Raw genomic sequence first — 24,182 nt, forward strand, 5'->3', positions numbered from 1 at the left:
CTCTCTCTCTCTCTCTCTCTCTCTCTCTCTCTCTCTCTCCCTCTCGCACGCACGCACGCACGTGCGCGCACACGCACGCACACACACACACACACACACACACACACACACACACACACACACACACACACACACACACACACACACACACGATAACGTCGGTTAATTCGCTTAGTTCATCTCCAAAACTTTCTTGTAGGTTCTTGAGAAGTTTCAAAACCATGCTGAGATTCTGCGCCGCTTCATCTCCATCGGGACGGTCAATATACAGAGTAACCCCGTGTTTGTCCGTCTCTAAATGAAAGGATTTGTTCGAATGCTTCGTAATTTACCGTCAGCTTCCTCCAGTTTTCCAGTTTTCCCCATTTCTCCCTTCACAACTTAGACGTTTTAAAAATTCTCTTCAGTTTCGTTCACTTGTTTCTCAAATACTGCCTGGTGACCGTACTCTTATGAAAACTTGTTACATATTTCAGCGACTCATTATAAATGTTCATGAGACCCCTGTACCTCCCTCCCTTCTTGTGGATGCCTCTGAGCCTTCCCACCACCAGGACAGACCGAATACAAGTTAGTTACATTAACTTGAATTTCTACCTCCAATACTAATTTCGCTGACAGTATCGAAGGTAATATAGGAATATGGTTCCGTAAACTATACGTTATCTTGTTCAGATTTCAGTGTGCATATTTAAGAGCTCATTTACCCAACTATTCTTTTTTCGCAAAGCAACCACTTGAATTCGTGTGTGTGTGTGTGTGTGTGTGTGTGTGTGTGTGTGTGTGATTACAATATTGTTATTGACCTACTACGTAAGTGATTAAATTATAATCTTGTCGGTACACTTTTGAAGATCTGAAACCACTTAGCACACAACTCACCACTTCCTGCACTTCAGCAGCGGCTAAGGAGACTTCCAGGAAGAGGACTGCTGTCTGGAGGGTAAGCAGCCCCACAGTGACCATGCCTTCAGTGGCCTGCGCTTTTGACCCCAGACGATACGCCATTATGTATAATTCTGTGCACAGTGTCAAGATCTGTGGTATTAATACGTTACATCATTATCATAGCGAAATGGTGAAGGATATAAGCAGTTTGTGTATTTCATCATGATATCCTTCCTTTCTCACCGCGGTGCCATAGTAGCACTGTAGTATAAGGCTATAGCTCGCCTCAGTCTCCCTGACAAGAGACACCAAGCGGCTGTGAGTGTGCACCAGATGTGCCAGGCGACTCCCTGCAGCAGAACCAGAAGTTCGCTTCCATAAGTCTGGAAAGGAAATTACCTTGGCACGAGAAATCATTTTAACGTTACTGTTTGTCATATAATTTAGTAATGTATCATTCAACTCAAGGTTACAACCGATAATGCATTATAAAATATTCTTGTGTAAGCAAATGAGTAAACGGTTAAAAAATAAACAGTCATCATTGTACTCTTGCTCCTCCACTCACCATCCATGGCCTCGGCAAGCAGATTGTTCCAGGAGCGAATGGCGTTGCTCAGCAGGTGGCAATTGATGGTAAAAGAAAAGAGGCAGCATTTGAATAGTGTGAAGGTATGGAGGCACATTAGCGTTGTCATCAGGCGGATCAACTGCAAGAAAGGATACATAATACATAATCAAAAAATTGAAAAACTGAGCAGAAGTCCAATGTGTACATTGTACATGTGTGAGGCGTTCAGATACCCAACGGGTGACTTCAGTGGTCAGGGGTTTCACAACAAGTGCTTCGTGTGTTCGAGTTATTTCTGGTTTCGTGATATCATAGCAAAGGGCCAGGAACTTCATCACGGGGACTATGCTGTGAGAGTGGCCATGGTCATTTTTATCTTTTAATTAATTTATTTATTTTATTTTTTTTTTCTTTTTTTTTTTTTTTTTTTTTTTAGCAGCTGGCCAGAGAAAAGTAGCTGCCTTATCGTGAGTACTTAACAAAGTGATAGAATAAATCTTTGTCGGCTAGTTTGATGGTGGAATATTTATTAAATGATTGTTTCCCTTGCCCACTGTTATTATATACACAGGATCCCGTCTGTGCATTACCAGGGGTTAAGGGAAGCAACCATACACTTAACATTTTTCGACTCATAAAGAGGCACGCCCTCAATCTCTTCGATTTTGCGTGAAGCTCTTATCATTGGAAACACTCGTGTCTTTGACGGACAAACCCGAGGCCAGGTCGTAGTCGAAGATGGTCCTGAACGACGTGAACTACAGTTTACCACCGATCCAACAGTAATAATAATAATAATAATGATAATAATAATAATAATAATAATAATAATAATAATAATAGTAACATTAATAATAATAAAATAATATTTATTTATTTATTTCTATATTATAAGCACAACCAAAACAACCTTTGAGCTTTTCAATTTTATTTGGGAGGGGGAACTGATCACTTTTTGTGCGTGTCTGTGTTCTTTGTCAGTCTCTCTTACAAATAAAAATAAAATAAGTTATTCGTTATTCATCTACTCAAGCACAACATTGCACTCACATTAAAAAAAATAAATAAATAAAAATAAAAAAAACTATTTGTACAGGAAATAAATTGTGAAAAAAATAAATAAATAAAAGCATGAGGCTGCGGATGCTAATCAACAGTAGGGTACAACTGAAGAAACAAGGCGTGCACATCATGTCTCCTCATAGACTTTAATAGTGTCTAAGCAGTGCATATATACTTACTAGAAAGATGTCTAAAAAATGCAAAGAGAAATTAGCCTAATTAGTTCATACCAGAGGTAAAGGCGCGGGCAGCGTGGTCCAGCCCTTGGGCAAGAGAAGCATGGTTTGACCCAAAGCATCCAAGATACTGATATAGACACCTGGATATGTAAGTAATGTCAGAGTAATACTGACACTCCAGAATAGGAAAAGGAAGCTTAGTTGGCGTAGAAGGACGAGTTTCACTCCTTTTCTTATATCCAGCACGCAAGCAGCCGCAAGCAGACACCAGGAATTCATTAAACTGCAGAGACGCCGCACGGTTCCTATCACGCACAGGAGTTGGATCCAGGCATTCACTAGACACTGCATCATCAAAATAATACCCGCCAGCTTAATGGCCGCGGTGTCCTCATCAGGGTCCAGACTGACAGAACCACCTGAGCTTAACACTATCACCAGGCCGGTGACTGAAGCTGCCAGCAGTGCAGTCACGTAAACAGCTGTGAAAATGGTGCGCCATGCTGCCCAGCTGAACCATGATAGCTCATACTGGCCAGTTTGTTGGCAGAAACGGAAAGGTACCATACCGAGAACTTGTATAAACCACCACAGAGGCCTCATCGTTGTCCGGAACCGCTGCACACCCTCTTCTCTGCAATAGTTTGCATGTCCTGGGCGTTGCGGTGACAGTGTCCCGCTGTGGCTGCTTCTAGTCGCAAAGTTATTGATGACTTCTTCAGTGTCTATTTCTTTTTCTTTTCCTACCTCCACTTGAGTGAGGAAATTTAATTGTTTCTCCTTTATCGCCCAAGGGAGGTGAGACTTACGAGGGGAGGTCGTGAGAACCATTGTGATGGAGCTGAGCCACCGTGAATCCGACGATGCTAAGAACTTGAAATTCAGTGAATCAGCTGACTGACCCTCGCTTCCCCTAAACATACGTACAGTGTTAACAAGCTCAACGCATTGAGGCTCTACAGTATATTTCCAGTGGACTTGTGTAGCGTTTATGTGAGATATGCTGCGTGACGTCTGTTGCAGGATTACACATTCAAATCTGCCCTGTGGCTTGAGTATCGTGAGTGCGTTGATTCCTCTCTGTGGAGTGACTGACTCAGTCTTTAAGATGTGTGGCTTCTAAGAAGAAAAGTGAGTATTGCGCATGCTCTGATCAATACAGAAATATTTACCTTTCTAAAAAGCCATTTATATAGCAATTCTTGTCTGACACGTTTTCAGTCAAAAGAAGCAGTGTGTGTGTGTGTGTGTGTGTGTGTGTGTGTGTGTGTGTGTGTGTGTGTGTGTGTGTGTGTGTGTGTAAGTAAATATTTATTGCTACAGGTATACAAAATATGAACAGAGATAGCATTATAACAAACTGTCCATCGAGCCGAGGCTCCTTGATGGGAAGAATAAGTTTGAATATTATGCTTTCAGCGTGCTACAAAAGAAAAAAAAAAAAACTATATACATACATATACGTACACCTTCATATATATATCATACATATTTTATATATCTCATGCGCGTACACACACATGTGGATATGCACTGCCATGTACATATTTACAAATACATAACGCGCACAAGTACACATACATGCGTATATATATATATATATATATATATATATATATATATATATATATATATATATATATATATATATATATATATATATATATATATATATATATATATATATATATATATATATATATATATATATATATATATAATCACGAGATTTGAGACAAGAAAACTGTACAATATGGTTAAGTTTACAAATGTTGTTATGCCTGGGTATGAAACTGTGCTGAGTACTCTAGTATAATTACTCCCAGTGAGATCTAAAGCACTGTTCAGGGGGTGCTGTGAACTTATCATTAAATCCAGCTGTGACCTCACTGAACGTTTCCCTTTGTGTCTCACAACACAAGGGGGCAGTCACAGCCTGCCCTCTAAAGACAACTCTCTTCCTCCACACAAAACTACAAGCACCTAATAACACACACACCCTTCACTCAAAATTTTTAAAATCATCATGGCAACTCCTACACCAGCCTCGGAGTCCCCATCTGAGGAGGGGACCATAAATGTCCCCAGGTCGGATTGCCTTTCTGTCGACGACCCTAAGTGTCTTGACACCCCCCTCAACTTTTTCTTCATTAACTTCTGCAACATTCGCGGTCTAAGATCTAATTTTCAATCTGTAGAACACCACCTCTCCTCTTCTAAACCTCATCTTCTTTTCCTCACTGAAACTCAGGTGTCTGAGGCAACTGACAGTAGCCCCTTTTCTGTTCCCTCCTACTTTCTCTATCCTCATTTTCGATCCAAACCTGGATGCTTCGTTTATGTGCGCAATGACTTAACCTGCTCTCGTGCCCACGCTCTTGAATCTTCCGAGTTTTCCACCATCTGGCTACGACTACAGAGTCACTCTCATACTAAATTTATCTGTGCTGTATACCTCTCACCTATCTCCTCTGACTATAAGAAATTCTTTGACTACTTAACTTCCAAAGTGGAGCACATTCTGACCCTCTTCCCTTTTGCAGAGATCTCCATTCTTGGAGACTTCAATGTTCACCACCAGCTTTGGCTTTCCTCTCCCTTCACTGACCATCCTGGTGAACTAGCCTACAACTTTGCTATCCTTCATGACCTAGAGCAATTGGTGCAACACCCTACTCGTATTCCTGACCGTCTTGGATATATGCCCAACATTCTTGACCTTTTCCTGACCTCTAATACTTCTGCTTATGCTGTCACCCTTTCTTCTCCGTTGGGCTCCTCCGATCACAATCTCATATCTTTATCTTGTCCTATCACTCCAATCCCTCCTCAGGATCCCCCTAAGCGAAGGTGCCTGTGGCGTTTTGCCCCTGCTAGTTGGGGGGACCTGAGGAGGTATTTTGCTAATTTTCCTTGGAATGACTACTGCTTTCGTGTCAGAGACCCGTCTTTGAGCGCATAACAGAGGTGATAGTGTCTGGCATGGAGGCATACATTCCTCACTCTTTTTCTCGTCCTAAACCTTCTAAACCTTGGTTTAACACAGCTTATTCTCGTGCTATACATGATAGAGAGGTGGCCCACAAAAGGTACTTAAGCCTTCCATCACCAGAATCTCATGCACTTTATATTTCTGCCCGGAACCATGCCAAGTCTGTTCTCCAACTAGCCAAAACTCCTTCATTAACAGAAAATGTCAAAACCTTTCAAGATCTAACTCCCCTCGTGATTTCTGGCATCTAGCCAAAAATATCTCCAATAACTTTGCTTCTTCTTCTTTCCCTCCTCTATTTCAACCAGATGGCACCACTGCTATCACATCTATTTCTAAAGGTGAACTCTTTGCTCAAACCTTTGCTAAAAACTTTACCTTGAACGATTCTGGGCTTGTTCCTCCCTCTCCTCCACCCTCTGACCACTTCATGCCACCTATTAAAGTTCTTCGCAATGATGTTTTCCATGCCCTCGCTGGCCTAAACCCTCGGAAGGCTTATGGACCTGATGGGGTCCCTCCTATTGTTTTCCGAAACTGTGCCTCCGTGCTTGCACCTTGCCTAGTCAAACTCTTTCAGCTCTGTCTGTTAACATCTACCTTTCCTTCTTGCTGGAAGTTTGCCTACATTCAACCTGTTCCTAAAAAGGGTGACCGTTCTAATCCCTCAAACTACCGTCCTATTGCTTTAATATCCTGCCTATCTAAAGTTTTTGAATCTATCCTCAACAGGAAGATTCTTAAACATCTATCACTTCACAACCTTCTATCTGATCGCCAGTATGGGTTCCGTCAAGGCCGCTCTACTGGTGATCTTCTGGCTTTCCTTACTGAGTCTTGGTCATCCTCTTTTAGAGATTTTGGTGAAACTTTTGCTGTTGCCTTGGACATATCAAAAGCTTTTGATAGAGTCTGGCACAAAGCTTTGATTTCCAAACTACCCTCCTACGGTTTCTATCCTTCTCTCTGTAACTTCATCTCAAGTTTCCCCTCTGACCGTTCTATTGCTGCTGTGGTAGACGGTCACTGTTCTTCTCCTAAATCTATTAGCAGTGGTGTTCCTCAGGGTTCTGTCCTGTCACCCACTCTCTTCTTATTATTCATTAATGATCTTCTAAACCAAACTTCTTGTCCTATCCACTCCTACGCTGATGATACCACCCTGCACTTTTCCACGTCTTTTCATAGACGTCCAACCCTTCAGGAGGTAAACATGCCACGCAGGGAAGCCACAGAACGCCTGACTTCTGATCTTTCTAAAATTTCTGATTGGGGCAGAGCAAACTTGGTATTGTTCAATGCCTCAAAAACCCAATTCCTCCATCTATCAACTCGACACAACCTTCCAGACAACTATCCCCTCTTCTTCAATGACACTCAACTGTCCCCCCACCGCCGCAATATTGCATATCTAGCTGTCTTCTACCGCTATTTTCATGCCAACTGCTCTTCTGATCTTGCTAACTGCATGCCTCCCCTCCTTCCGCGGCCTCGCTGCACAAGACTTTCTTCTTTCTCTCACCCCTATTCTGTCCACCTCTCTAATGCAAGAGTTAACCAGTATTCTCAATCATTCATCCCTTTCTCTGGTAAACTCTGGAACTCCTTGCCTGCTTCTGTATTTCCACCTTCCTATGACTTGAATTCCTTCAAGAGGGAGGTTTCAAGACACTTATCCACCAATTTTTGACCACTGCTTTGACTCTTTTAAGGGACTGGCTTTTCAGTGGGCATTTTTTCTATTAGATTTTTGTTGCCCTTGGCCAGTATCCTTCCTACATAAAAAAAAAAAAAAAAAAATGCCTCCCCTCCTTCCACGGCCTCGCTGCACAAGACTTTCTTCTTTCTCTCACCCCTATTCTGTCCACCTCTCTAACGCAAGAGTTAACCAGTATTCTCAATCATTCATCCCTTTCTCTGGTAAACTCTGGAACTCCCTGCCTGCTTCTGTATTTCCACTTCCTATGACTTGAATTCCTTCAAGAGGGAGGTTTCAAGACACTTATTCATCAATTTTTGACCACTGCTTTGACCCTTTTATGGGACTGGCATTTCAGTGGGCATTTTTTTTATTAGATTTTTGTTGCCCTTGGCCAGTGTCCTTCCTACATAAAAAAAAAAAAAAAATATATATATATATATATATATATATATATATATATATATATATATATATATATATATATATATATATATATATATATATATATATATATATATATATATATATATATATATATATATATATATATATATATATTAAGGGTATAAATGGGCAGGAGATTTTCTCTCAAGCATATTTCATTAAAGGCGATGGCAAGCTCTGCATTTATTATTTTCTTCAAGGTAGTTTCTCTATACCTTAGCAGTGTCTTGTATTCTTTTTCAAGAATGCTTATGGTTTGGCCGTAGCTAATCATGGATGCTAGATCCGGATTTCGGGTCCCTTGACCCTTCTTCAGTACCTGGTGGTTGTTCTCTCTGCGGTGTTGGTGGTGAGAATAAGGTTGTCTACAATGCAATACAACAAAGAGAGAAAAGATGGGGAGGGGGAAGTGGGGATAGTGGGAAGAATAGGAGGGTGATAAGAAGGGAATTGTAGTAGGAGAAATAGTCACTGGGGCTTGACCCCGGCGCAATTTGAATTTTTGTTTTGTTATTAGGAAGGACGTCTATTGTACCGTGATATGTTTATGGTAAAGTGGCAAGGGAGACAAGGTCCTCATCAGGGGAAGCAGGAGAGCTCGCCACCAGCCGAGCAAGCCAAGCCCAACACAGCCACAGCCACGGACGCCGCCCACCCACCCAAAACCCAGGGCCAAACACCGCACAGGTTCGGGGCCAGACTATCCAGAGCCTGCACCATCAGGATTTGAAAGATGAGTGAAGGACAGTCAGAGTAAAAAGTTTTTTTTTTTTTTTTTTTTTTGTGCTTTTATTGGTTCAAAGAAGGACAGAGGAAGAAGTACATCCGTATAGCGGAGGGACCTAAAGTTTTACGTGGGTTCCGAACCACGGATAGTAGTAGAGTGATTTGGTGATGGCAGGGATCTTTATTGCATGATGTGATGGGTGAAGAAACGGTGTCGGTCCTTTCTGCTCGTGTCCTGTGACTCTTCCTGCAAAAAGGCCAACCTGCTAAAGAAAAGAAAAAATAAAAAATCTCGTGGTGTTATGTGCATGGTGAGGGTGAGGATGGTTTGTGATAATGATTGACGTGATGGTAGGAAGGGCATTGACAGAGGCTCGAAAGGCTCCCTCACCGCAGCGAGGGGTCAAATCTACCACCATCTGTTTGCACACGGTAAGTCGCCGGTGGTGGGGGGAAAATGGGGATTCCTGCATGGATGCTTCCAGGGCCCCGCCCCACCATCTCTTGACTACCTTCCTGCCCAGTACTTGCCGCACCCAACTACCTCTGTGTGGGGGGTGAAGTGGCTTCCACTGAATGGTGTGGTTACCGTCCCCATCATCAGTACTGGCCGCTCCTTAACTGTCGCGGGGGGTACCGCTACCGGTACTAGGTGTTGGCACACGACCCCACTCCCTCGGTCAGAGGCATGGAATGTTAATGGCGGCGTTTTTTTTTTTTTTTTTTTTTTTTTTTTTTTTTTTTTTTTTTGTCGCGTCCCTTTCCCAGGAGCCGTCCGGTGCCTCCTTAAAACCTAGGCAGCGAGACAGAAAAATAATGCATAAAAACAAAAATATGAATACAAAGCCATAAGACAAAAAATATGAAAAAACCACTAGGTGTTGGCACACGGGCCCGCCCATGTGAACGAGAGAACGACGATGTTACTTACTTTTACTTTTACTTTAATTAGAGAAAGAAGGTGAATGAAGAAGAGTTTGGACAGAGGAAGGTGTATAGTTAGAAATGGAAAGACTGTAGAGAGAAAAGACTGTGGGCAGACCACATTGCTATTTTTTATATAGGAGGTTTTCTGTCTGTCTGCATCGGTGGTTCAGTGGTGTCACGACTATGTTGTCTGCTCTCTGCACGCTTTATTTGCAACCCGCACGGGATCAGAACGAGCTACGCACTATGGGCGGAGCCGCTGATTGGCTGCTTTGTCGCGTGGCTCGGTGAGGTTGCCGCTTCGTTTTTCTTTCTTGATTTCTTCATGCTTGGTAGGGCTTGAAGGTCTTCTGACTGAGTGTTTAACTTCGGATTATTTTCTTTTATGTGGAGGGCTTCTAAGATGCTTAGGCGTCGTCCATCGTTGCATCCATCGATTATTTTTTGTGCTTTCTACTAGGGTTTTTCTTGTAATAGCGATGCCATGTACTTCCATTAGATGTTTTTTTAGGCGCGCCTGCTGCTAAGTGCATTGTTAACCGTCGAGAGAGTTTTGTAGTAGTCATGCCGATGTAAGATGATGGTAGGACTTCGCAGTTTCCTTGTTTGCAAGTAAATCTATATACGACCTGTGACTTCTGCGAATCTTCTCTCTTGGTTTCGGGGCTGTTCTTGATAAGGAGGTGGCTCGTTTTCTTGTTTTTTGTAGCAAATTTGAAGTTTCAGTCTTCTTTCAGGATCCGATGGCCTTATGTTGTTCTTGATTGTTCTTGTTATTATTCTCTCGTCCTCTTGGTGTGCTGTTGAGTAGAACGCTCGATATAAGATGACTCTTTATTTTCGCTGTTATTGTTGTTGTTGTTATTGTTGTTGTTGTTATTGTTGTTGTTGTACCAACGTTCGAAGATTCTCTTGGTTTGTTTCTCGATGTCTTTTTCTCTGAAGCCGTTTTTTTTTTTTTTTTTTTTTTTTTTTTTTTTAGGTGATCATGGAAGATGCCTTATCTTAATAAAATATTGATGGCGTATGTTAAAGGAATCATCAAATGCATGTACGTGTGTTTTAAGGTTTTTGGTGACATTTAGTCATATCCTGGACTTTCTGAATTTAGACCTTTTAAAAAGTTTTTACCTCGTTAGTATTTGTTGGAATCATGTACATGGAGAATGAAGTAGAGTGATTCAGATATTTCTTATAATCTAAGTCAAGAATATCTTCCAATTTACCGAAATTTAAAAGATATTAATTAAAGCAAGATTAAATATTTTCGCGTAGAGGATCCAATGTTCAATATTTGCTGATCTTAGTATTTTTGTTAGATTGTTTCTGTATTTCTTGTATGTTTCTCTGTAGGTTAGGGACCATTTACTTGAAAGTGTTGCTAGCCTATTTTTTCGCTTATGCATCTTTTTTTAATGCGAGAATGATGTTAGGATTGATGACTTGTTTCTTTTCACGCAGACTCTCTTGACTAGAAAATGTTTTTGAAATAGTACATTAAACTCAATAAAATTTTTTTTAAAAAGTATTGAAAGATTCATTGGGACAATTACTTTCCAAAACTTTATTCCAATTTATTTGTTCAAATTCACCGTTAAAATTATTTAGTACTATTTCACTTATCATTCTCTTATTCATATAATGTGGTTGTTGATTTGCATGATAATTAAATACAGATAATACTGGAACGTGAACCGAAATTTCTAAACTATGTAATTACCAAAACTGGTCTGTGATTGAGTAGTCCAGATATGATCAATAAGTGAAGCAGATGTGTTTATGATTCTTGTAGGTTTAGTGGTTAATGGAAATAATGAGAAGGAATACATTAGATTAAAAAATTCCTGAATAATAATTTAATTTAATGTTAGTAAATCTAAATTAAAATCTCCAAGTACATAAAACTCTTCAAATTTCTTATTGTAGGCTAATAGAAACATTTCCGCGAGGACATCAATAAACTTATTAATACTCCCACTTGGTGATCTATATATACATATCAGTAGTGTTTTTTTTTTTTTTATTCATTATTGTAGCCTTGTACCCAATGTATTCAATATAATTATTTGTTTGTTTGTTTGTTTGTTTGTTTGTTTGTTTTATTCACTTAGCTCTATTGGAAGAAAATTATGAGGGACATATAAAGCCACACCTCCCCCGTGTGTGTTTCTGCATCCAGTTAACAGACTGTAACCAGGCAGCTGGTACATGGAAGAGAGGTTCGGACTTAATCTGACTTCTGTAAGGTCAATGACATTATAAGTAGTGTTGATGTTACATAAAACTGTGTCAACAAAGGACTGAAAAATGGTTGGAATAGATCTGATATTAACGGTTAAGCTAATAAATTGCATTAGATGGTAAGGAAATGTTTTCTGGATAAATATACTGAGATTTCGGAGAGTCTGCGTGATTGAATTGCGTGCAACAATTATCGATGTCGAAATTTATGTTATATTTATCTTCATTTTCAAAACATCATGATCATTAATATCTGAAGTACTTGGTGACACTAGAGTGGGTAGTAAATTTACGTTGTCGTGGTGATATTATTAATATTATTATTGCCAACATTCATCCAATAAAAACAATAATAATAATAATAATAATAATAATAATAATAATAATAATAATGATAATAATAATAATAATAATAATAATAATAATAATAATAATAATAATGTCAATAGTAGTAGTAGTAGCAGCAGCAGTAGTAATAGTAGTAGTAGTAGTAGTAGTAGTAGTAGTAGTAGTAGTAGTAATACCAGCAGCAACAGCAGCATTCATAATGATTTTTGCCAATAAGAAATAGTAGCCGTAGTAATAGTAGCAGTAGTAGTAGTAGAAGGAGGAGTAATAGTAGTAGTAGTAGTAGTAGTAGTAGTAGTAGTAGTAGTAGTAACTCTTCTGACTATAAGAAATTCTTTGACTACTTAACTTCCCAAAGTGGAGCACATTCTGATTCTCTTCCCTTTTGACGAGATCTCCATTCTTGGAGACTTCAGTGTTCACCACCAGCTTTGGCTTTCCTCTCCCTTCACTGACCATCCTGGTGAACTAGCCTTCAACTTTGCTATCCTCCACAACCTAGAGCAACTGGAGCAACAACCTACTCATATTCCTGACCGTCTTGGAGATACGCCCAACATTCTTGGCCTTTTCCTAACCTCTAATCCTTCTGCTTATGCTGTCACCCTCTCTTCTCCATTGGGCTTCTCTGATCACAATCTCATATCTGTATCTTGTTCCATCACTCTAATCCCTCCTCAGGATACCCATAAGCGGAGGTGCCTCTGGCGTTTTGCCTCTGCTAGTTGAGGGGGAACTGAGGAGGTAGATACACCCAACATTCTCGACCTTTTCCTAACCTGTAATCCTGCTTATGCTGTCACCCTATCTTCTCCATTGGGCTCCTCCGATCACAATCTCATATCTGTATCATGTCCTATCACTCCAATCCCTTCTCAGGATCTCCATAGCCGGAGGTGCCTCTGGCGTTTTGCCTCTGCTAGTTGGGGGGACATGAGAAGGTATTTTGCTGATTTTCCTTGGAATGATCACTGCTCTTATGTCAGAGATCCGTCTCTGTGTGCCGAGCGCATAACAGAGGTGATACTGTCTGGCATGGAAGCATACATTCCTCACTCTTTTTCTCGACCTAAGCCTACCAAACCTTGGTTTAATACTGCCTATTCTCGTGTTATAAATGATAGAGAGGTGGCCCACAAAAGGTACTTAAGGCTTCCATCACCAGAATCTCATGCACTTTATATTTCTGCCCGGAACCATGCCAAGTCTGTTCTCCAACTAGCCAAAAACTCCTTCATTAATGGAAAATGTCAAAATCTTTCAAGATCTAACTCCCCTCGTGACTTCTGGGATCTAGGCAAAAACATCTCAATAACTTTGCTTATTCTTCTTTCGTCCTTTATTTCAATCAAATGGCACCACTGCTATCACATATATCTCTAAAGCTGAACTCTTTGCTCAAACCTTTGCTAAAAACTCTACCTTGGACGATTCAGGACTTGTTCCTCCCTCTCCTCCACCCTCTGATTACTTCATGCTACCTGTTAAAATTCTTCGCAACGATGTTTTCCATGCCCCCGCTGGCCTTAACCTCCGGAAGGCTTATGGACCTGAAGGGGTCCCCCCTATTGTTCTATGAGACTGTGCCTCTGTGCTTGCACCTTGCCTAGTCAAACTCTTTCAACTTTGTTTGTCAACATCTACCTTTCCTTCTTGCTGGAAGTTTACATATATTCAGTCTGTTCCTCAAAAGGATGACCGTTCTAATCCCTCAAACTAGCGTCCTATTGTTTTAATTTCCTGCCTATCTAAAGGTTTTGAATCTATCCTCAACAGGAAGATTCTTAAACATCTATCACTTCACAACCTTCTATTTGATCGCCACTATGGGTTCCATCAAGGTGGATTTACTGGTGATCTTCTGGCTTTCCTTACTGAGCCTTGGTCATCCTCTTTTAGAGATCTTGGTGAAGCTTTTGTTGTTGCCTTAGACATATCAGAAGCTTTTGATAGAGTCTGGCACAAAGCTTTGATTTCCAAACTGCCCTCCATATAGCTTCTATCCTTCTCTCTGTAACTTCATCTCAAGTTTCCTTTCCGACCGTTCTATTGCTGTTGTGGTAGACGGTCACTGTTCTTCTCCTAAAACTATTAACAGTGGTGTTCCTCAGGGTTCTGTCCTGTCATTCCCTCTCTTCTTATTATTCATCAGTGACCTTCTAAACCATTCTTGTCCTATCCCCTCCTACGCTGATGATACCACACTGCAGTTTTCCACGTCTTTTCATAGACGTCCAACCTTTCAGGAAGTAAGCATTTCACGCAGGGAAGCCACAGAACGCCTGACTTCTGATCTTTCTAAAATTTCTGATTGGGGCAGAGAAAATTTGGTATTGTTCAATGACTCAAAAACTCAATTCCTCCATCTATCAGCTCGACACAACTTTCCAGACAACTATCCCCTCTTCTTCAATGACACTCAACTGTCCCCTTCTTTAACACTGAACATCCTCGGTCTATTCTTTACTTATATTCTAAACTGGAAACTTCACATCTTATCTCTATCTAAAACAGCTTCTATGAAGTTAGGTGTTCTGAGACGTCTCTGCCAGTTTTTCTCACCCCCCACCCCCACAGCTGCTAAATCTGTACAAGGGCCTTATCCGTCCATGTATGGCGTATGTTTCACATGTCTGGGTGTACCACTCATATCGCTCTTCTAGACAGGTTGAAATCAAAAGCTTTTTGTCTCATCAACTCCTCTCCTCTAACTGACTGTCTTCAGCCTCTCTCTCATCGCTGCAATATTTTATCTCCCGCGCCCTCGCTGCACAAGACTTTCTTCTTTCTCTCACTCCTATTCTATCCACCTCTCTAATGCAAGAGTTAACCAGTGTTCTCAATCATTCATCCCAGGTAGGAACTCCCTGCCTGCTTCTGTATTTCCACCTTCCTATGACTTGAATTCCTTCAAGAGGGAGGTTTCAAGACACATCCTTCAGTTTTTGACTACCGCTTTGGACCCTTTTCTGGGACTGGCATTTCAGTGGGCTTTTTTTTTTTATTGAACTTTTGTTGCCCTTGATCAGTGTCCCTCCTACATAAAAAAAATAGTAATAGTAGTAATAGTAGAATCAGTAGTAGTAGTAGTAGTAGTAGTAGTAGTAGTAGTAGTAGTAGTAGTAGTAGTAGTAGTAGTAATAGTGGCACCAGTAGCAGTAATAGCAGTAACAGCAGAAGCAGCAGCAGCAGCAGCAGTAGTAGTAGTAGTAGTAGTAGTAGTAGTAGTAGTAGTAGTAGTAGTAGTAGTAGTAGTAGTAGTAGTAGTAGTAGCAGCAGCAGCAGCAGCAGCAGCAGCAGTAATACTAAAAGAAGTAGTAGTAGTAGTGTGGTTGGTGTCTTGGTTACCATCCTCCGCAGGAATACTATTAGTACTATTGGTGCTGCTGTCGCCGCATCAGTCTACGCTTGTTTTCGTCTTAGGTGCTGCTCCTTTGGAATGCAATTACTGCTGCTACGATTGGTATTGTTGCTGCTACTGGCATTATAATTTACATTTACATAATAATGTGGTTGGAAGGAAACAAAATTACTCTTCCAGTCAAGGAAGTTACGTAGTTGGGACTCCTTCCATTTTTTTTTTTTTTCTTTCGAATCTCACTCGAGAATAAAACATAAGAAATGCAGAAGCGACGAGTGCTGCTCGATTTGGCTCCCCCAAGGGGTAAGGAAGTACTAATCAGTTAATCAGCAAGTCAGGAGTCATTCTTCCCCTCAATGTTTATTTCTAAGATAAAAAATACAGAAATTGTAAGAGTTGTCTATAACTGTTGCGACGCCATATCACTGCAACACTGATCCCTGACACTGACCTCCTTCTATCCTGTCAGCAGGCCAGTGGTCACCTGCCCTCGGGTTCAATAGAGGTTAAGCTTTCGCGCGCAGGACATTCAATAAGGACTGGCTCTCTACTCTATAAATATACATAGGTATGGAAAAGTAATTGTTTGGGTTTCCATTAGCGGATCCATCGGTCCACTTGGAGATGCCGCATTATCCAAGTGGACCATGTGACTGTGACCGTAAGGATCCACATAGTAGCATTCACTGCCAGGCTAGGAGAAAGCCGCTGCCTGCCACGTGCTATAGTTATCTACTCGCAAAATACTAAAAATTGGAATACAAACACAATAGAAAAATCCGCTTACCATCACTGCGGAAACACTGACCACCAATTTATCCAAGACTGATTTTGTGGGAATTGTTTTATCCGGTCGTTGAATAGTTGTTATTAAGGTTAGAGAAAGATTACTGTCCGTCTCACTCCAGCTACTGGAAGTCTCTCTCTCTCTCTCTCTCTCTCTCTCTCTCTCTCTCTCTCTCTCTCTCTCTCTCTCTCTCTCTCTCTCTCTCTCTCTCTCTCTCTCTCTCTTAAGTCTGATAAGTTGTACCAAGCCAGCACACACCATACAGTCAGAACGGTCCATCAGCCATCGGAGACAGGCTGCACTCATCACAACACCAGCTAATCATTGCCGAGGCGAGTGTGGCACGGCTGCAAAATCGGCAAAATTTTTCGGCTTTATTATTGCTGAGGTGACGTTTCCCATTAATTAGAAATCAACTCTCACAGATTGAGACATGTACAGGTAATTATTTCGGAAACACGATTGTATAATTTTAGAGATGCTATATTTGTTGTATAATTTCATATAGGTACATATTCTCTCTCTCTCTCTCTCTCTCTCTCTCTCTCTCTCTCTCTCTCTCTCTCTCTCTCTCTCTCTCTCTCTCTCTCTCTCTCTCTCTCTCTCTCTGTTCCTACTTAAGCGAGATAGAAAGTTAAGAATATCAATGTAGTTACAATATTCCATTCATTTCAATACACTCTTCTGTTATGAAGTACCTCTTAATCTAAATTATGTGAATACAAGTTCAGGATGGGATGGTTGACAAGACTCTCTCTCTCTCTCTCTCTCTCTCTCTCTCTCTCTCTCTCTCTCTCTCTCTCTCTCTCTCTCTAGCTCTTCATTTCTCGTGCCTTCCGAATAGAATCTTCCAATTTTCTTTTCTTCTCCTTCAGTTCCTTCATCTCCTTCGTCAGCCGTTCTTTCTCGGCAAGGTTTGCTTCCTTGTTCTGGAGGAAGGAAAAAAATCATTAGAGTTCTTCCTTCAGTTCTTTCTCTCACCCCTATTCTGTCCACCTCTCAAGCGTTAACCAGTATTCTCAATCATTGATCCATTTTTCTGGTAAACTCTGGAACTCCCTGCCTGCTTCTGTATTTCCACCTTCCTATGACATGAACTCCTACAAGAGGGAGGCTTCAAGACACTTATCCTTCAATTTTTGACCACCGCTTCGGACCCTATTCGGCATCTCAGTGGGCTTTTTTTTTTTTTTTTTTTTTAGATTTTTGTTGCCCTTGGCCGGTGTCCCTCCTACATAAAAAAAAATGCTACAAAGTAATGATGATGATGATGTTGATGATGATAATAATAATAATAATAATAATAATAATAATAAGAAGAAGAAGAAGAAGAAGAAGAAGAAGAAGAAGAAGAAGAAGAAGAAGAAGAATTTAACAAGAACAACAACAGAATACCCACCAGCTGGAGGACGGATGTTAGCTGTTGCATCCTCTCAGTGGTGATGTGGTGGAGGACTCGCTCTACCTGCTGCCTGTCCTCTTCATCAACCTGCTCGGTGCCCCGAACCACCTGGAAAGGAGGTTGGACAGAGGGATTGATAGGAAAATATGAAAAAAGGTAAGGTAAAAAATAGGAGAGAGAGAAAAAAAAAGGAGGAAAGGGAATTATAAGGTAGACAATAAGACACACACACACACACACACACACACACACACACACACACACACACACACACACACACACAGAGAGAGAGAGAGAGAGAGAGAGAGAGAGAGTCATAGAGATAAATTATGGTAGTACTAATATTAATAACGTAATATTGTATCCCATATAATTTCTTTACAAGAGCTCAAATGACACTTCCCCTCTTTGGTTACGCATTGAAACAGCAGGTATTTTCACCATGCATGTGTTCACAAATTTGTATTCCAAGCTCATAAAGTATTCGCTACATAATTTTTCTGTTCATGGCTCAACTTACAAGAGTAAACGCCTCGACGGTCTTGCTAGCGGCACAGGATACCTGATCTTGAAGGGATGAGCTGGTTGGTTGATCCATGAGGGCTGTGAGTAGTTCGTCAAGATGTGTGAGAGATGCTGACAAACTCCTTCGTTCTGTTGGACATTCCACTGCAACATGGATATGGGAGATACTTTAGAGAGAGAGAGAGAGAGAGAGAGAGAGAGAGAGAGAGAGAGAGAGAGAGAGAGAGAGAGAGAGAGAGAGAGAGAGAGAGAGAGTGGTATAAACGGCTCTAAATCCGAGTGGGGTCATGTAATTAGTAGGGTGCCACACGGATCAGTATTATGGCCACTGGATAGTGGAATTAGTAGTTATGTTAGTAAATTTGCGGATGACACAGATAGATAGATTGATTAGGTCAGAATCGGATGCCATCGCCTTGCAGGCAGATTTAGATAGGATGAATGAATGGACGGACAGATGGCAAATGCAGTTTAATATCAACAAATGCAAAGTACTTAGCGTAGGTAGAGGAAACATATAGTAGGTACACAATAAACAACGAAACTCTGGTAGGTTCAGGATACGAAAAAGATTTAGGAGTTATAGTTAGCTCTGAACTCCGTCTAGGAAAGCAATGCATAGAGGCCAGAAACAGGTCAAATAGGGTATTAGGATTAATTTTTAGGAGTGTTAAAAGTAGAAGGCCCGAAGTAATATTAAAGTTATATTTGTCGCTAGTCATATTTCATCTAGAATACGCTGTGCATGTGCAGTTCTAGTCCCTGCATTACAGGAAAGAAATAGGTCTATTAGAATCAGTACAAAGGAGAACGACTAAAAGGATACAGGGGATGAGGAGTGTTCCTTACGAGGCGAGACTGAAGCTGTTAAATTTACATTCCTTAGAGGGACGTAGGTTAAGAGGAGACCTGATAGAAGTCTTTAAGTGGTATAAAGGGGACGTAAGCAAAATTCTTAGGATTAGCAACCAGGACAGAACAAGAAATAATGGGTGTAAGCTTGAAAAATTTAGGTTTAAGAGATATAGGAAGAAATTGATTTTCAAATAGAGTGGTAGATGAATGGAACGGACTCAATAATCATATTGTTAGTGCTAAGACATTAGGGAGCTTTAAGAGAAAATTAGACTGATTTATGGATGGGGATGATAGGTGGAAATAGGTGGGTATATTTCATACAGGGACTACCACGTGTAAGCATGGTAGCTTCTTGCAGCTTCCCTTATTTCTTGTTCTTATGTTCTTATAAACATGTTCGGTACCATCACTCCCTTAGTTGGAACCCCTTAACGTGGTTGTGGGGCTTGCATGTCCCTATGAGCAGGAGAGCGAGGCTAGACGAGGCTTCAGCCCCTGCTCCTCCCTACGAAGGAGGAGAGGCCTGCCAATGCTAGCAAGGTCGTCAGTAAGGAAACAGACTAAATGGCTCCCGGAGTTAGGCTGCCAGTACGTGTCAGCGGTGCTGCTTACCAGAGGGGTCACCTTTTGAGATCTTCGTGTGTTGGATGGTTGAGTGTCCTGACTGGAACGCGTTGCAGTCCCAGTAGGTGGTTTCCCTTGGCCTCTGGAGCCAATTCATTTATATAATATCATTATAATATCCTTATAAAAATTAATTTAGTCCTTGATGGGCGGTCCACCAGGCCACTTGATCGTGATGGTGATGTGAAGGCTGGAACTCGTACTTCCCCTGCTGTTGCTTCTCATAGTGGGTCAGTTGTTGAGTCTTGACACCGTTATGATAATTAATGTCTATGCATCTATGTCATACCATAATATCCACTTGATTTTCAAGCCTTTCGGAACAGTTTTCCGTATCCGTTTCAGATATGACTGCAATTATCTCTCTAATCGGTATTATGTGACAGTTACATCTGACATTGCTCTTGAGCATCCTGCTCAATCCTTGAGCAACTGCTCTTGAGCATCCTTTCCTAGGATGTCTGGCCGTTTTCCTAAACGTCCGGTACATTGGTGGAACAGTGGTTGCTCTGCTGCTGTGCTGGCGAAGCATACTACTTTCTCAAGACTTCGCCGACATTGAGGAAATCCAGTGCATGGACGCCGTCCGACGTGCTCGAGCTCAGGCTCGTCTGGTCCTAAAGAATGCACAGTGGATATCTTGAAGAGACTATGTCTCCTCGATAACAACTCCGACCCACTTACACAAGTGTGGAATAGAGTTCGCAAGATTTCTGGGAAGTTTTTGGCTCGTTCCCCTCCAGTATTGTCTCATGCTGGTGAGACGGTGGTTGACCCCAAAATGATTGCTGATATATCTGCCGATCGCTTTGCTAACATTTCCAGGAAGAATCCTAATTCACCTATGGCACAGCATCGTCGTCTTTTAGAATTACGTGGAGTTAACTGTGCTTCAGCTGGGGGTGAACCTTATAATGTTCCCTTTTCCATTTCGGTGCTAAAAATGGCTCCATCACAATACAATGAAACGTCTCCAGGCCTTGATGACATCCAGGATGCGTTTTTACGCCACATGCCGGATAGGGCTTATTCGTTTTTATTAGACCTTTTTTTAACTTTATCTGGACTACCGGTGATTTTCCCTTTCCTTGGGGAGTTGCTGTAATTATCCCCATATGAAAGCAGCCTGGAAAAGATCATCAGTGGGCAACCAATTATCGCCCAATTTCCTTAACCTCTTGCATGTGTAAGTTGCTGGAAAAGATGGTAATATGTCAGGCTTATGTGGTACTTGGAAAGAAGGAATTACTTGTCACCTGTTCAACATGGTTTTAGGAAAATGAGGTCTACCTCTGATGTTTCTTTACCTCTGGAATCTTCTATATGTGAAGCATTCGCTAGTAAACAGCATTACGTTACAATATTTTTTTTCTATTTGGAGAAAGCATATGACGGCTTGGTGCCACGGCATTTTACTTAGTCTGTTCGAGTTCAATCTTTGTGGTCGACTCCATTTTTATATATCAGTTTTTTTTTTTTTTTTTTTATTATCTCACGGGTGCAGATTGAAGGCGTTCTGTCTCAAGCTCATCCACAAGAAGATGGCGTGCCAACAGGAAGTATACTTAATGTCACACTTTTCGCTGTGGCTATAAACAGTGTCGTTGGTGTGCTTCCAGACCAGCCTATAATGTCAATGATTTGTCTAACTCCTTTTCTGAGGGGCGGATGCCTTTGAATGAGAGGAAGTTGCAATTAGCAATTAACAGGATTTCTCAGTGGGCTACAATTCGAGGATTTCTCTTCTTGGTTTCGAAGGCTGTGGGTATACACTTTTGTCGTGGTGTTCACCCTGATCCAGACCTATATCTCTATAATAGAAGAACTTCTTGTGTGAAGGAAACTTTTTTCCTGGGACATATTTGACAGTCACCTGACTTAGGTACTTCACCTTCCTTATATTAAGGCAGCCTGTATGAAAGCAATGTCACTCTTCAGAGTTTTGGCTCATACCTCTTGAGGTTCTGACAGACAGACCCTCCTCCTCTTGCACCGAACTCTTATTCTTTCTAAGTTGGAGTATGGTTGTGAAGTTTGCTTATCTGCTACTGAGGCTGGACTTAGTGTGCTGGACTCTGTACACCATGCCGATGTAACTGGTGCGTTCCGCTCACCTCAAAATCCCTAGCTTACTAATGGATGCTGGTGTCCTTCCATTGGACTTCCGTCGTCAGTCCTTATTGTTAAGGTGTTGGTATCAAGTCCAATGTCTTCTCGTATCAGTTTCTTGTGTGGCGCTCTCCCGCGATTCAAGTTTTCAACTATAAGTGTCTCACCCGAGTTTCCCTAAAAGCTTTCGGTTTCAGGGTTGCATCTGCTCTGATGGCATTAAATGCAAGTTTCATTTCTGTTTGTCTTGTAGGTTTCTTAGAATTGGTTACTGGCAATTCCCACACATTTATGTCTGCGGCCCTGCTATTTCTAGTAAGAACTTGTTACCGAATTTTGCATTATTCTTGGAATAATATTCTCCACATTCTGACTCCATCCCTGTTTTTAGGGACAAATCAAAATCAGAAGGTTGAATCGGATTTGGTGTTATCTTTCGTTCATTCAATCGAGACGGTAGCTTCCCCGGTGTTGTCTCTGTTTGTATGGCAGAGCTTTCTGCTATTATCGTAGCTTTAAGAATTATTTTTACTCTTCCCGTCTCATTTTTTTACTATTTTTTTTTTTTTTTTTTTTTTGCGACTCGTAGTGTTCTTTCTGCTGTGAAACATTTTCGTCCTTCTTCCTTTCATACTCTTGTTTTATCGATTCTTGAGCGGCTTTACCTTTTACAGTGTAGAAGATATCACGCTAGGTTTTGCTTGACCCCCAACACATGTTGAAGTTTCGGGGAATAAGAATGTCAGTAGGCTGGCTAAAAGAGACAGGAACTCGGGTTGTTCCTTTCAGGCCCATTCCATTTTACGACTTATATTCCAGTATAAGGGTAGCAGTTCTTGCCAGTTGGCAGAGCAGATGGGAGGATTTCGTTGCCACCACTAAGATGTAAATGATTTCTGTTACTCTCTGTTCGTGGACTTATGCCCATGTACAGAGACTGCACTGACACGTCTCCGGACGGTTCACACGCATCTCACTCATGTCACTGGAACCACAACCTTTTCGTAATGACTGCTTAGTTTCCCTTCCAGTGCGACACTTTCTAGTGGAGTGTCCTAGTCTGGTGAAGCTGCGGGAGCGATACCTTTTCCGTTGCAGCAATGAGGATGGGACTTCCCAGATGTCGCTGATACTTGGAGTGAGGGCCTCCCTCCCTCCCCGGGACATGAGGTCTGTATGTTAATGGAGGAGGGTGATCTTTAAACAAATTATAGATTCCCTTTTAAGTATCTTCTGATTATTTCACCAGTACTATAATGCTGGGTAGAGCTTTAGCCTTGCATCAGACGAACCTGGAAGTATGTAAGGAAGACACACATTGAACAACATTTGGGTTCTAGGGGCCGAGTTAGTGGAGACAGTGTCAGTAACAGTAATGAACAACGCCCAAAATATCTGGGTCGGTGGGATCAGTGCCTTGGGTACGAACAACGTAAGAGGCACTGTTCTTGGTCAGTGGGGTTAGTATCCCTCTTTTAAATTAATTATTTGGAATACCATACCTCTATCTTTTTTTTTTTTTTTTTTTTTTTGTTCAACCCATTTCGTTCTGTATATTCACGTTTTTACTGATTTTTTTTTTTTTTTTAATCTCGACCTAAACCTTCCAAACCTTAGTTAGTTTAACACAGCCTGTTCTCGTGCAATACATGATAGAGAGGTGGCCCACAAAAGGTATTTGAGTCTTGCATCACCTGAATTTCATACACTTTATATTTCTGCCCGGAATCATGTCAAGTCTGTTCTCCAACCACCCAAAAACTCCATTAAAAGAAAGAGTCAAAATCTTTCAAGATCTAATTATCCTCATGATGCCTGGCGCCTAGACAAAAACACCTCCAATAATTTAGCTTCTTTATCTTTCCCTCCTTTATTTCAACTCGATGGCACCACTGCCATCTCATTTATTTCTAAAGCTGAACTCTTCCCCGGGAACCTTTTCTAAAAACTCGTCCCTCTCCTCCACCCTCCAACTACTTCATGCTACCCATTAAGATTCTTAGCAGGGATGTTATCTATGCTCTCTCTGGCCTTAACCCTAAGAGGACTTATGAATGTGATGGGGTCTTGCTATTGTTCTCCGAAAATGTGCCTCCGTGCTTGCACCTTGCCTAGTCATTTTCTTTCAATTCTGTTTATCAACATCTACCTTTCTTTGTTGTTGAAAGTTTGCCTACATTCAACGTGTTCCTAAAAAGGATGACCGTTCTAATCCCTCAAACTACCACCCTATTGCTTTAATTTCCTGCCTCTTTAAAGTTTTTTTTAATCTATCTTCAACAGGAAGATCCTTAAACATCTATCATTTCTCAACCTTATAATTATCTGACCGCCATTATGGGTTCCACTGAGGCCACTCTACTGGTGATCTCTTGGCTTTTCTTATTGAGTCTTGGTCATCCTCTTTTAGGGATTTTGGTGAAATGTTTGTTGTTG

General features: G+C 41.2%; 1 protein-coding gene across 1 annotated transcript in view; it reads right to left on the reverse strand.

Moving 5' to 3' along the window:
- Window positions 1–15,782: 15,782 nt before the first annotated feature.
- The window catches only part of LOC135105287 (mucin-3B-like), a 45,355-nt gene continuing 36,955 nt past the window's right edge, over window positions 15,783–24,182 (reverse strand). The window contains exons 5-7 of the mRNA XM_064013510.1: window positions 18,151–18,299; window positions 17,628–17,738; window positions 15,783–17,157 (exon numbers count right to left, since the gene is read on the reverse strand). Coding sequence (XP_063869580.1) covers window positions 17,041–17,157; window positions 17,628–17,738; window positions 18,151–18,299 — 377 coding nt within the window. The 3' untranslated portion in view covers window positions 15,783–17,040. The remainder of the gene's footprint in view (window positions 17,158–17,627; window positions 17,739–18,150; window positions 18,300–24,182) is intronic.

The sequence above is a fragment of the Scylla paramamosain genome, chromosome 11, assembly GCF_035594125.1.
Source record: "Scylla paramamosain isolate STU-SP2022 chromosome 11, ASM3559412v1, whole genome shotgun sequence".
Lineage (NCBI taxonomy): Eukaryota > Metazoa > Arthropoda > Malacostraca > Decapoda > Portunidae > Scylla > Scylla paramamosain.